Genomic DNA, 14,873 nt, shown 5'->3' on the forward strand with positions numbered 1-14,873 from the left:
AGTGAGTGCATTATACAACAAAGACGTTTTGGCTGGATCTTGTTTTCCTGTTTTAACAAGTTACAGATTCTGTACTGTGGTAGGATTTAGCACAGTGATCACATTTAAACAAACAGCTGGATTTCTTGCTGAGTACCTTTTCTCTGACAGAGGGGAAGGGGCCTGTGGGTGACAGAGGTTCGGTCTGTGTGGCTTTCGGCTCCCTGGCCACAGCACCACACACTTCAGGGGCAGAAATATGTTGGCTGTCAGGAACACACTCCATCTCCTGAGGCTCTACCTGTGCAGCATGCTCGACTGTACAGTGAGAGAGAGAGAGGGCAGGGCACAGGTCAACATCATTTACAAACGGAATAGAGGGACTTCTTTAAAAGGATAAAAAAGGGCAGCATGCACATACATGGAATAAAGGGCAGGGCTATGGACTACTGATTGGAGGATTGTAAGTTCCAGGGCAGGGCTATGGACTACTGATTGGAGGATTGTAAGTTCCAGGGCAGGGCTATGGACTACTGATTGGAGGATTGTAAGTTCAAATCCCAGTACTGCTGAGCTGTCACTGTTGGGCATTTGAGCAAGGCCCTTAACCCTCTTCTGCTCAGCTCAATTGTAAGTTACTTTGGATAAAACTGTCAGCCAAATGAATAAATGTAACCTCCAATGTGGAAGGAGCCATCGTCTCTGCGCAGCACCAGAAGATTGTGGATGTGCAGGGACATGGGAGTGGGTTCTGACTCTGAAGGGCTGTCCCGGGGACCATCGTCCTACATCACACAGGAACACATGATCCATGATCATCAGAGGTATGGTGTATCTCAAGCTGTTCTGATAAAACCAGGTTCTCAAGTGTTTCATTACAGTTCACATACCTTCAGGTTAATGTGAGAATCTTGGATCGTGATCTCCATTGGGAGCACTTGAGAGGTGGAATCATCCTCTAGGAAGGTGGCAAGATTTCGCAGAGATGTCATGAGGAAGTCAGTGCTGAAGGCCTGCAGCTGGCACTGCAGGAAGCCGTTGTGCTCAGCCAGAGGAGAGTGAGCAGCTGCTTCCGGCCCATTCACCAGCCGGAGTCGGACCTCTGGATCCAGCTGCTTACTGCAGGGCTCCTGGTCTGAGGCTGAGCCTGACACACACACACACACACACACACACACACACACACACACACACAATTTAAACCAGCAACAGCCTGTCATTAATAATCAAGAGTGCAAGTCCTTCAATTCAAGTATTACAGCATGGGGGAGCAGACAGACAACGACAAGTGAATCAGTGAATGTCAATCATCTACTGGAAATAAAATCCTGTCTTTATACAGAGTGCATTCAGATATACCCAGACAGTTTTTGAATTTCTACCTTATCTACAACACGATACATTTCTGAAACTCGACGCGTTCACTACCTACACATGAAGGAAAAATGTTTATTTCACACTGTAAAGAAGCATAGCTTATTTGACTGAAAACTATGTTCATGTTAGGGAATTTGAGAAACATACTGTCACTGGTTTATGTCTTTACTTTTACGTTATCTATGTGTATCTATGTGTAGTATGTTCAAAAACAGGACATGAAAATATTATCAGCACATTCTAACTACATACTACGATGTTGTTCTAAGTAACATTCCACAATTCATTTCTTAAAGCAACAACAACAACAGGGGTTTAGAAATCTTCAACATTTTCTAGATTCTTTTCTAAAATGTCTAAAATGAGCAGATGAAGTCAAATTCTGCCCGGGCCACATCAGCAATTTTGTGAATCTTTTAATGGCCATAAACTTAAGGATATAGATTTTTTTTTAACATACAGTACATACTATCTATATCAATTACTTGTCTATATCAATTAACACCATTAACCAAGGCCCTGAAATGAGTTTAGGAAAAAGAAGGGCTAACAGAAATATTACTGTACTCACGATTAGGCCTAGGTGATAATATTTATTAAAATTATTATCTTTTTTTAATACATCTGTTTCCCAAATTTTGTATATATATAATGGAATATATAGCCCTAAGTGTGTGATTTGAACTAACTTTATGCTTATTTTATTTTTTTTTTTTTTACAGAAGTACATTATGTATATATGCATCATAAATACAAGGAACATATTCATTGACAATTTTATGCCCTTATGATAAAACTAGCCAAAGCATGTCATTTTTTCTGCCTCAAGATTTTTGCAGTCAGCTTCCTGTTTGATAATGACCACATCCCTGAAATGAAATCATGTTATTTCTATCAAGCAGTTCCACTGCAAGAGCTCTGTAACACAAGATTGAACTTAAATAGTTGTTAAGTTTTAATTTATTTGTTATCCAATATATCTGAATTCACCCTTCTTCATTTTCTCTCTTTCCATTTATCATCAACACAGCATTCAACAAACTGAGCACAAAATTCTTCTGTGCTAGCAGGCTAATTCCTAAGGTTGGGGATAAATTCATTCTTCTTCAGGAACCTATAAACACACACACACACACACACAGTGTATAGGCAAGGTAGCATGAAATCAGATGTGTTGATACACTGGCAGCTTTCTGAGGTAAAATAATAATTGGACAGGCACATGGCGTTGTGAGGCACACAGTGGACAATAGGTTTTTTTTCTTCAGATTACTGGTATTACCGCTATTAGCAAGAAAAATCTCATTCCCTAAAGTGGTAATACATTAATGCTACTTTAGTGCATAACGCTACCAGTGTGTCATTTTCCACTCAATCAAAAAGACAGACCGTGGACACAGAGAGAAACAGACCACTTCCTGTCTTTAGAGTTAACACAATTATTCTTGTCATTATTGATTGTTTCACTAATCCCTTCATCTAATCTCTCCACCTAAGCGCTCTACTGCCATGGAAACTGCAGAAATCATTTTCGGCAAGGTCGTACGATACTATGGCCTTCCCAAAAACATTGTGTGATATAGAGGGGTCCACATTCTCTCAACAACTAAACATTAGTATCAGTCTGTCGTCAGGTTACGAGCCCCAGTCTAATGGCCAGGACGAACGTCTCAATCAAGAATTTGGAAGATTCTCAAGGTCTTACTGTAGCAGCAATCAGCATGAATGGACTGGTCACCCCCAGTGAGCTGAATGTTCCCTAAACTCCCTGACTCGCTCACCCACTGGTGTCAGTCCCTTCCATTGTGTCCTTGGTTACCAACCTCCTTGGTTCCCAGCTTGATGCAGCACATGTTCGTCCCTGAAAAAGGGCAATTCAGCAGCAGAAGATACAGGCCATCAAACACTGCTGTCCTCGTCCACAGCTGTGTCCCGGACAGAGACCTGAAGTATAATTGTCTCTGGCACATCTGCACAATTCATTACCACGCCACCAGAGGACCCCATCCCCCAAATTCTAGGACACTTCATCTATTGTTGCATCCGATCCCTGTTTACATGCAGACTCACTGTGTCATTGTGAAGCCTTGACGATGTTCTCCATCCTGTATGTTCTGAGCCATGTGTGTGTCTGCCTTGCTGTGTTTTGACCCTTGCCTGAGTCTGGCATTTCTTTGGATTTGCCCTGTTGGATACTGCGACGTTGTTGGACTGTGTATCGTTTCTGATATGTGTGTCTGCGTGTGTGCGCATGTGTGTGTGCATGTTTTAAATTAAATCTATAATACAAGTGAAGGAGACTGAATACTTTCCGGAGAGATTATTTAGATCTGCTCAGTCAATCCAAGGTTCAGTAGCAATGAGTTTATGTGAAAACAAGCTTGTTATGACACCCAAATTCAGACAGACTCAAGTATTTCAGCACACACAAATGAGAGACAGTGTCAAATATCAAATCCAACACACACACACACACACACACACACACACACCATCATACCTTCACTGCTCTGAGCAGTAACTAGTGGTGTGGAACAGACAAAACCTAAAGGGATGCACAGTAACATGTATGTATTTTCAATGAGATGAATGATCAGGATTTGAACACACACACACACACACACACACACACACACACAGAGACAGAAGACCTATTGATGTGGTCTTACCAAGACTGTGGTTGCTAAGATACTGGCGTAGACTGACGTTGCCGAGCTGATTGGTGCGGACCTGCCCCACCTCCAGAGCTAGAGTAGTGTTATCACCTCTCACGGTTAGAGAGGCACACACTGAGTGCACCTTCAGGACCAGCACTGACACCTGCAGTGGTGCGTGTACACACACACACACACACACACACACACACACACACACACACACACACATACATACATACATACATACATACATACACACACACATACACAAGTATTATAATAATATACATGACGGGAAAACAGTAAAACGTAAAATTGTAAGAGAAAGAGTGGGAGAGAGAGCGCACGAGAGAGAGAGGTAAGTGTCAGCAGAAGATTAGGGGGTGGAGCAAAAACACAGATAGAGTGTACAAAGCGGAGTGAGAGATGGCAGTACCAGATCTTTGGCGTGCTCGTCAGTGCTCTGTGAGGTGGCGCTGACTGCTTCGGGTGACTGCGCATTTTCTCCATCCTGCACCACCACCTCGGTGGCCCGCTCAGCAGCGCTCGGATCACTCAGAGTGACTTTAAACCCAGAGATAGACACATCGTCTACAAACAAACACATACAACTTTAACAATTCAATGGTATGTCACACTGACACCTGGCACGTAACTGCCAAACAAAAGATTTCATGAGTCTGTTCACAGTTCGAACTTCAGAGGTTTAAAGGTTCACAAGTACACCACCGCACACACACAACATGTACTAAATGTGTGGTATTAACTGATGGTAGGAGTTATGTCATTTTTTTCCTTTTCACAGTGAACGACACGCTTTTAGCTCATGATGCAATCCTGCCACCTAGTGGCCATCAGGCTGGATTCTGTGGCCTACAGAAAAACCCGTTAAGTCTTTATGAAGAAAACTCACCACCTTGCTTGTGTTTGAGCAGTAGATTTAGTTTACACAGTAGAGACCATGAGCCAGAATCTGTGCAGTACAAACAGAAGGCGAGGAAATATGTATGCCACAGGTTGACGCCAGGAAAGCGCCGTGACTGAAGTAAATATTATTGATAATAATTACATGTAATACCTATTAAGTTACACAATTCGTGCATGTGAAGCAACATGACACCAGAATATGACTTACAGCTAGGCTTGTGCGTGTCCCTACATGATATTACATTGCCATGATATCCAGCCATGTTTATCCCTTGTCCTTTATATTACCAGACCTGCAAACCGTTACATATTTTGCACAGGAGCTCCACAAAAACACCACTCAAAAATTTACAACTCAAAAATACACCAGAAGAGCAGTTTTTTCCCCCCAATAAAATGGCAGACTGATATGTGCATGTGGAATGATCCGAACACGCAGGTATTTTGAACTCTCCAATATTAACAAACACTTCCTCAAAGCGCCACTTCCTTCCCCAATCTCATGTACTCAATTTGTTTGGAGATGCTCGTGTGGGCCTCCTTGCTTTCTGTCACGGTAAATGGAGAATGGTTCGAGTTTATTACTGTGAAATAAGAAAATGGTCAAAATGGCTCTTCTGGTTTTGGCCAAAAGGGAAAAAAGGACAAAACATTTGACCCAAAAAAATTAAACAGGCCTACAACGAAGTGTAAAATCTAACACTTTACAACACTTTCTTTTTGAGAGTGGTGCTCTCAAAGGATTGCATTAAAAAGGTGATTTTTTTAAACTGCTCAGTACTGCACAATCACTTGAAAATCCACCATCTGGCTGAGTTTTCGCCAAAGTTCCCAAGTATTCAGGATTCTGAGTGATACCTCTCTCCAAGCTGTACGAATCATAGTCCTCCAGTAAGGAGCTGTCTATGGAGATGTTGTCCAGAGACTGCAGTGAAGGACTCTTCTTCATGTTCTTATAGGTCACAGAGAAAGTCGACTGCGATCGATCCCTCATCAGGCGCCCACTGTAACACACACAGACAGAAACACCGAGTGTGTAAGTGTAATGCCTAAATGCCCACACATACTGTAAATGCACTCATACAATTATTTCTTTAATAATTAATTTACTTTAGTATTTGGTTACAGTAAGGTTTAGGGTTATTTTGTTTCAGTATCACTGGGGTCGGTGTGAAATTACAAGTATAACAATACAATACACTGAGTATGCAAAAACAAATCAGCATCCTTATCAGTTGTGCACGTGACTCTGCCCTAAACACTGATGTACAAAAGCAGATACTAATCAAAGAGCATGATCACAACACAAGTAGTCACTGGATGTGAAAACATCCTACACACACATAGAGCATGCCTACAAATGGAGAAACAGTGGGTAATTTCATGAATGAGCGTACACCTGTTCACGTTGTATTAATTCAGTGGAGTCTGTTGCCAGTCTGAAAAGCCCGGACAAAAGAAAAAAGACTAAAAGAAAACGTAACACTGCTCTCTCTCTCTCTCTCTCTCATGCCTGCCTCCAGAGTCTTCATTCTCCTTAATTATATAGAATGTCACAGCAGGGCTGAAGTCTCTGAGAATCTGCAATTGGTTATTGAGACCTCACCCCTAGCTGAGAACATCAAGTCCCTCGCCAACTTACACCAGGTTCATCAGCAGGCCATCATCGGCCACTTTGAGACTTTGGTGGCAGAGCAGGTTGAAGACAGACAAGTACTCTGAAAACTGCTACAGCTATCACTGCCACAGTCAAGGCAACACAGCTGACAGAGGACCACATGGCAGTGCATGTGGGGCAGGTGGCCCTTCCTTCCCCTCTCTGCCACCCTCTCCCTCTCATCTCCCTCTGGATGCTCAGGGATCCGCGGGTGCAGGGCTAAGGCCCGGGCAGGCATGCTGACACTGCTGGGGAGTCTGGGCATTTCCAGGATCAGTGTCTAGTCACTAGAGTGGATGATGTGCAGGGCTATTGGCAGAAGTGTATTGACACTATCCTAGCGTATTGACACTATTGGCTAGGCATTCACAGCGATGTATGCAGATGGTATGCAGCATGCTGCAAATGTCAGCTGCTGAATCCTCTGACCACCCCAAAAGTCCTCTTCCAGTAACTGAGGTCCCCTTCAAAAGAATTGGTATGGACATTGTCGGGACATTAGAAAAGAGTGCACAAGGGCTTCTCTTTGTGTTAGTTCTAGTGGATTCAACAACATAATACCCAGAAGCAGTGCCTCTTCACAACATCTCAGCATGCAGTGTTGCGGAGGCGCTCTTCAATGTGATCTCCTGTGTCACACTCCCAAAAGAGATTCTGACTGACCAAAGCACTACACTCAAGTCATGTAGACTTCATGGACTGTACGAATTATTAGGAACTAAACTGTTTACCAATTGTTAAACTAAGTGTTTACCATCCACAAACAGATGGTAAGTTTTTGCATGATGACGCTTGTAATTGGGATAAGTGGCTCAAACCCCTATTATTTGCAGTCCGAGAGGTCCTGCAAGGCTCCATGGGGTTCTCCTCATTTGGATTGCTATACAATGCCTTAGACCAGGGGTGTCCAATCTTATCCACAAAGGGCCAGTGTGGGTGCAGGTTTTCATTCCAATCAGGCAGGAGTCACACCTGATTCAGTTGTTCAGATGTTTAATCAGATGATCTTGGCTTTCAGTAGACTCAGGCATGGCTTCTGCTTGGCTGGAATGAAAACCTGCACCCTCACCAGCCCTTTCCGGATACGATTGGACATCCCTGTCTTAGACATTGTCTGAGAAAATTGGGAGGAGGAACCCTTACAGAGTGAAAATAATATTCCTTATGTTCTTGACCTGAGAGCAAAACTCCACACATTGGGTCAACTAACACAGGAGCATTTGCTACAGGCTCAAGAATGCCAATCCCAGCTGTATAACAGAGGAGCCCACGAGTTTTCACTGGGAGACAAAGTGCTCATATTATTACCCACATCAAGCTGTAAATTACTTGCACAGTGGTGATACATTAGAAATATATCACCTCAATCTCTCAAAACCAAAAAAGAGATGCTGGGAGCAGAGGTGTAGCTGAAAAATGCGTCTCCTTCCACTCTGTGGAGATCACCTCTCACTGTCCCAGAAAGCAGAGATTGCCCAGTTGCAATAAGAGTTTCCTGATGTGTTTTCTCCCCCACCTGGGTGCACTAATCACATAGTACACCACTCCCAGGGGGGTGAGGTTGCTCAGTCACCCCTATTGTTTACCTAAAGACAAAGTGGTTTCGGAGGAGCTCAGGGCTATGCTCAATATGGGTACAATCGCTGTCCTAGTTCAGAAGGCAGATTAATTGTCCGGTTCTGTGTGGACTTTAGAAAAGTCATGCGGTGTCTAAAATGATGCTTATCAAATGCCACGCATTGACAAACTGCTTGAGCGGGTAAGGCACAGCTCGCTTTTATTTGACCAAGATATTGACAGATCCCCTAGACACCAATATCCTGTGAAAAAAATGTCCTTTTTTCTACTCCGTTTGGTTTACACCAATTTCTCACTCTTCCTTTTGGTTTGTTCGGAGCTCCAGCTATGTTTCAACAACTCATGGACAGAATGCTCCGTCCTCACGCTGCCTATGTCCACATTAAAATCTGTTAAACTTTAAACATCTGAGGGCTGTGAGACAGGCAGGACTCACAGTAAATGCAAAGAAGTGGGCAATTCAATGGGTGTGATTATGGTATCTGGGTTTCCACTTGGGTAATAGGCAGGTGCGTCTCCAAATTGATAAGACGACAGCAAATTGAGGCCTGCCTGAGACCCAAGACCAAAAAAGAGGTAAGGAAGTTTCTGGGGCTGGCTGGCTTTTGTCGTAGGTTTGTACTGAATTATTCAGACATCACCAGCCCTCTGATCTCATTGAACATTCAGCAGTAGCCTGGACGGCTCAGGCGGTGGGTGTGTAGCTCTGACGTGTATACACCAACCATGCCATTACTCACAACATTCCTTAAATTTTTTAACCAGGGACAAAGTCTTTTTCATTATTAACAATGTAAATTGACCTTTAAGCATTCATGCAATAACTTCTTTCTTTTAATTTTCACTTCCCAGGTTAATCTATCTTCCTCAAAAGCCAGAGTCCACTATATTAGTTTCCATTTATTAGGCAGACAACTTTATCCAAAACAGCTTACAAGTCACTTTTTTTTTCCATTTCCTCTACTGAGAACTATTTTTATTTCTATTATTAATAAATTACTATCCTATTCAAACATACATATAATGTACAATGGAGACAAGTCATTTATCATGTGTGATTCACTATCCTTATATGCTCACTTCATTTCATAATACACTATTCTCTTTACTTTATAAAAAAATGCTTGTCTATAAAATCATGCTGCATTTTAATTCGAATTGTACTTAATGTACTTAAACATGTACTTAACACACAGTGCTAACTGCTGTTACTAACACTTACACTATACTCAGTTATACAATATTTTTGCTACTGCTCAATCTGAGAAAACAATAACATAAAATGCATAATAGTTTCACAAGTTGGCATTGTTGACCAGCCCCGGTTTTGGTTGTGGACTCAGTCTTTTGGACCCCATGGTCATTTATGAAGAATGTACCCTCAGAAGTGCAAGAAACACAGAGCATCAATATCTAACTCATTTGATTCTGGACATGACACATTACCTGGACATAGACTGAGGTAGTCTGGCTCCCTGGCTCTTGTCATTCCAGTCCCTAGAGATTGGCTCACCCATTGCATCCACCGCCATAGTCCTGCCCAGTGAAGCCTCACTCTGCAGCACTTTGGGCTCTAGTTTTAACTCCTTGCCCTCCTGAAACCCATCTGCACCATTTCTTTTCTCCTCTGGGCCTGACCATGCATTTTTCTCCTCAGTGGAACTTTTCTTCTCAGTTCGGGAGGGTGCTGCAAAAGGAAGGAGAGGTGGAGCACTCTGGCTCTGTATCTCTGTGTCTACACACAGCATCTGTTCCACAGGGCAGGTGAGCTTGGCTGTGCCTGCTGTGCTGTCTCCTGCCTCACTGCCAACCTCCAACGTGGCTCTGCTCCCAGACGGCGAGAGCTCAGAGCCCAGAGGGCTGCTGTCTGCATCAGCTGTAGGTATGGGCTTCAACAGCAGTGCAACCTCAGCACTGCTCACCAGGAGGCCCACACACGCACCAAACGTCCGTCCAGTACCTTTCTGTGCCAAGCCATGCTGCTGCAGGTCCTGTTGCAGTGTCCGCTGCAGTGTATTCAGTGTTTGCTGCAGTTTCAGCAGGAACACATACTGGCTATGGCTAGCTTGCGCACTCAGGAGCTTCTGTACTTGCACCAGCACCTGCACGTCTGCATCTCCAGGGGATGAAGAAGAGGAGGAGGTGACAGAGGAAGAGTCATCAGCATTCAATCCATCCAGAGAGAAAGGCTTGTGCAGGCCATTGGTTGGTTGGTTGGCCAAGGTCTCGGTGCTGTAATATTCCTTCAACAACTTTTTCCTCTGCAGCCGACCACTGACATCAGTTGCCAGTGTCCCTGTGTCTGCACCTGCCTTAGGTCTCTGCTGGTGCTGAACATAGCGGGCAGGCTGGCACAGCCAGAGGGTGAGAGGGAAGGAATCAACACACGGTGAGGGCCGGTGGTTTCGGGGACCCTCGTAGTCCACCCAGAATTGGGTGAAGCGTAGGGCCCACAGATCGGTGGCTGATGGTGTCTTGAGGGCATCAGTGCTGAGGGTAGGAGGTGCCAGACCACGGTAAACATCATGCAGGCATGTGTCTCTTTCATGCGCATGACGTTGGAAGACTGGGTGAAGCACAGGAAATGAGGAGGACGTGGAGGAGGTGAAGAAGGCCTGCTCTCGGAAAGCCTGCAACAGAGCCTCAAGGTCAGAGCGGGAACAGCCAGGCGAGTGTCGTGTGTTTGTGGCCAACATTTCAGACGTTTGCACCGAAATGGAGCGAGGCTGGTCTGGCTGGAACTGTTTCTGGTCACAAGGAATCACCAACTGTGCACATATATACACAGACACAGGCAGATGAGTGTATGCACAAGTAATATTGTTGTAATGTTACTTAAGGTTTTCAATCATGCAGTTCATTTCAAATATCTTGTAGTAGAAAGCCAAGACCACCGGACTCATTCATCACAAAAAGTTTCACAAGAAGCAAAATATCTTCAGGATTATACCAGAAGTTCAGTGGTCCTGACTTAGTAGAAATCTGATGTGGTATTAGGACCAGTAGGGACATGAGTTAAGAGAATTGCACTGATTTAATACACACTATTGTAAACTATGTAGGGTTTGTGAAAAGCAGATTTTTCCACCTTTAGCATGAGACCATCTACTCTGACGTCAATGTGCTCATCAGGTTTTTGGGAGTCATTGAGCTTATAGAGCTCCATGAACTGGACCAAGCTGTGGTGCAAATCCAGAGCAAACAGGTTGAGCCACACCAGGCTTTGTGCATCCACGACTAGTTGCAGGGCATTCAGCTGCACATATAGGTTAGGGCAGGGAACTGCAAAATACACACACACACACACAGGTATTAGGTGTTGCCTGTTCTAAGAGTCTCGTATATTGCATATAATAACTGGACACAACAAGGGGAAAAGCATATGGCTGATTAACCTACAGGAAAGGATAGATCTTTCTGCAATCAAACACTGGGGGTGCGTCTCAATCAGCTCCCTAGATCGTGAATTAATATATCGTGTACACAAGTTCAGGCACAGGTGAGGACCCTGACTCACTACACATTGGGACACTGATGACTCAATTTCTGGCGACATGACTACGTATTCGCGTTGTAAAACATCACCACTGGCATTTATTAACAACAGGCAGGACCGATATCTTTCTGATATTATATGTCACATACATTTGTTAGCTTAATCACATGCGTTTCTGTCATGGTGCTTCAAGCAGGATCGTTAATGGATTTATTTAAATTATTAAACTCTTAAAAGTCATTAAACTCAAACAAACTATATATAGAACTTCAAATATAGTTAATAATTACTAATGTAAGTAATAATTTGAGAGCTACAACAACGATAATAAGCTACTTACATTTGTAGATGAAGTTGGCTGAGAGTTCGTCCGCCATTTTTTTTAGCGCTGAGAGGCTTCAGAAAATAAAATTTCCAGTAAGGGAACATAGTGAGCATCCATGCTCCCTGGTTTGTGCGGTGCATTGTGGGATTTTTTAGGGAGTGAACGTTCCAATGCACTGGAAGGATTTTGAGCCCTTAAAATGGCTGCCTCCCTGATCAGTGCCCTGACTACTGAACAAGTCAGCTGACTGAGATGCACCCTGGCTCTCTTTTTTCTTATTAATAACACTTCTGCTTCATTTCTGCTGCTGTCATCAGTGAAGCAATCAGCTGAGCACAAATCAAGTTCACCAGTGATTCAGTATAAAGGTTGAGATTTCCCTGTGGCCAGGCCTCATCATATGGGTGCTGTAGCCAGAATGACCATCTGTTTAATCACTGTGTCACAGTGTAACTGATAAATCTGTCACAGTGACATGTTAAATCTGTGGTTAAGGCGATGTTAAATTCAAATACCTGCACCTCTTACAAACAGTCCTTTTTCATGAATACAAAAGCTTTCAGCTCAGTTTTTTAAGATATGCTTGCATTCAAAACCAAAATGTAAACTAAAACTATTTGCAAAGTGTTTAAGCAGGTCACAGGTGCAGGCATTGGTGTAACCGTTACCAATAGTGTAGTCTGACTCCAGGAGATTTTACTTCATTTGCAGCTATCAGTGCAAGATAATCTAACAAAGTCTTACTGGAGCAGTCCTAGCGTCACCAAGGGTAGTGTAATTTTAATGGGGCATCCACAGTATTGATCAATACCAGTGGTATTACTAGGACTAATCCTCACAAACAGCTACTAGCAGGTGGAGTGTAGTCTTACTGGGGTGGTCCTTTCCATCAGGGAAGTAATACTCTGTGAATTCCAGATGGATAGCAGGCATCTCCTGTGGCAGATACAGGGTCTTTTTATTACAGGATATCATAGCCTTAGGAGAGGTGCGCCGCTGGTCCGCTGTTGACACCTGAAATAGATCAACACCAGGTGGATTCAGAATGTGTGTCTGGTGGACTAGGCATCTAACGATAAATGCTTATAAGATATTCTGCAATATTCAACTTGGCCAATACTGATACTTCAAAGATGCCAAGATAGACAACATTTCAAGCAGAGTTTGTACACTCTTACTCTTACTCTTGACTCACATAAGAAGAAAGCCTATGCTATATATACACAATGTATAATATATATATATATATATATACATATATATATATATATATATACATATATATAGTCAGAATTCTATTCTATCTTTATTTATTATAGTTTTAATTTAAAAAAATCCCAGATTTTAAGCCGTTTGAGACATTTGGCCCCCGCTATTATATACTGTATATTGTAACAAACTATATTTCTTTCTTTATGGGTGGGTATAGCTCTACATGCACCTCCACTCTCTGTGTGTGTGTGTGTGTGTGTGTGTGTGTGTGTGTGTGTGTGTGTGCTTACACTCACCTGGTAAATACTGAAGTCAGCCATGCGCAGTACGATGGAGCTAGACATGAGCTGGGCCCTGGGGCTGGGTGATTGGGAGAAAGAAGTACTAGTGCTGGTAGAGATTTTGCCTGCGAGAAGAAAACACACAAAGAAATCTGATGTCTCACACACACAGCCTTGTGTACATCTCTGTGTGTGTATGTGGCACCCCAAATGCACACCAGAGAGGTACCTGGCTCCAGGCACCAGCAGCAGCGTGGGAATGGATCCCAAGCTTCAGCACCAGAGTCCAGCTGCCTAACTACTACGCCAGCACTCAGCTCCTCTATGGGGACACACAACCCATTACTACTGGCCACTCTTTTCCATCCAAACATTTTTACAAATTTTGAGGAAATTTTGAGGCGTACAGTCATGTGCAGGTTATAACAGTGTGCAGAAATGTCATTGCGCAGGCTTGGACTAAGGAAAGTGTAGAAACCTGCGCACGTAAACAACTATACAGTCTGATAGTTGCCGGGAGGAAGGACCTGCGAAAGCGCTCCCTTCTGCCCTGAGGCAGAGCACTGCTTTCAGCATGGAGCGGGTGAGTGGGTTCAGTCCTGATGACCGAGAGCTTGGCCAGCATTCTCCTCTCTACCACCATCTCCACCATCTCCCAGTCTGAGCCCCAGGACTGAGCCCACCTTCTACTAGATTGTGTTGTCATTGAAGTTTGTTGAGTATTTAAAGGTGTGCGTAGGTGTGCACGTAAAATGAGAATGCATACTCGCATTTCATTTCAAACACTTTTGAAAGAATAATGCAACAGAAAAAAGCTAAATTCAAGCACTTTTTAGCACTTCAAGCACCTGTGCTAATTCTGTTTAAAAAGACAATTAACGTGTTAAGTATTTCATATGGTGAAAAAACACAAACAACCTTAAAGATTTTACACATCCATGTTATTGCCACAGAAACACTAATTTAACACAAACCACTAGAATGGACATAAAGAATATAGACTGCTCAGGAAATCATTCTTACCTTTCACCACAACACTGTACAACAGCTCATCTCTGCGTGTCAGGTGAACACACTACTGCACAACCATCTGTACATACTGTTTATGTCATACAGATGTTGTATATAATATTCACTGTCATTTTTGCACACCTGTTTTTATTGCCCCTTTTTTCTTTTGTTTATTACTATTACTCTATTTGATGTGTATATATTTATTTAATATTCAGTGTTTTTTTTTTTTTTTGCTTTTAATTTTACTGTTATTCTTTATGCTGCTGTAACATAATTTCCCTCGCAGGATGTCTGTCTGTCTGTCTGTCTCAGAGTGTACTGTAGATGTGTCCAGGTCATAATCCCGTCGCTAACTGTAATTAATGCCTTA

General features: G+C 43.0%; 1 protein-coding gene across 5 annotated transcripts in view; it reads right to left on the reverse strand.

The window, feature by feature from the left end:
• Positions 1-14,873, reverse strand: part of bltp3b (bridge-like lipid transfer protein family member 3B) — a 33,259-nt gene that overhangs the window by 1,945 nt on the left and 16,441 nt on the right. For 3 of the 5 annotated variants that reach the window (XM_053237252.1, XM_053237251.1, XM_053237250.1), the window contains exons 11-21: positions 13,505-13,614; positions 12,869-13,010; positions 11,264-11,457; positions 9,622-10,943; positions 5,799-5,944; positions 4,450-4,604; positions 4,026-4,176; positions 3,857-3,901; positions 870-1,126; positions 656-764; positions 137-297 (exon numbers count right to left, since the gene is read on the reverse strand). In XM_053237252.1, coding sequence (XP_053093227.1) covers positions 137-297; positions 656-764; positions 870-1,126; positions 3,857-3,901; positions 4,026-4,176; positions 4,450-4,604; positions 5,799-5,944; positions 9,622-10,943; positions 11,264-11,457; positions 12,869-13,010; positions 13,505-13,614 — 2,792 coding nt within the window. Of the gene's footprint in view, positions 1-136; positions 298-655; positions 765-869; positions 1,127-3,856; positions 3,902-4,025; positions 4,177-4,449; positions 4,605-5,798; positions 5,945-9,621; positions 10,944-11,263; positions 11,458-12,868; positions 13,011-13,504; positions 13,615-13,718; positions 13,812-14,873 lie in introns of all 5 variants that reach the window. The other 2 variants (XM_053237253.1, XM_026919236.3) reach the window with 2 other exon arrangements.

The sequence above is a fragment of the Pangasianodon hypophthalmus genome, chromosome 9 (assembly GCF_027358585.1).
Source record: "Pangasianodon hypophthalmus isolate fPanHyp1 chromosome 9, fPanHyp1.pri, whole genome shotgun sequence".
Lineage (NCBI taxonomy): Eukaryota > Metazoa > Chordata > Actinopteri > Siluriformes > Pangasiidae > Pangasianodon > Pangasianodon hypophthalmus.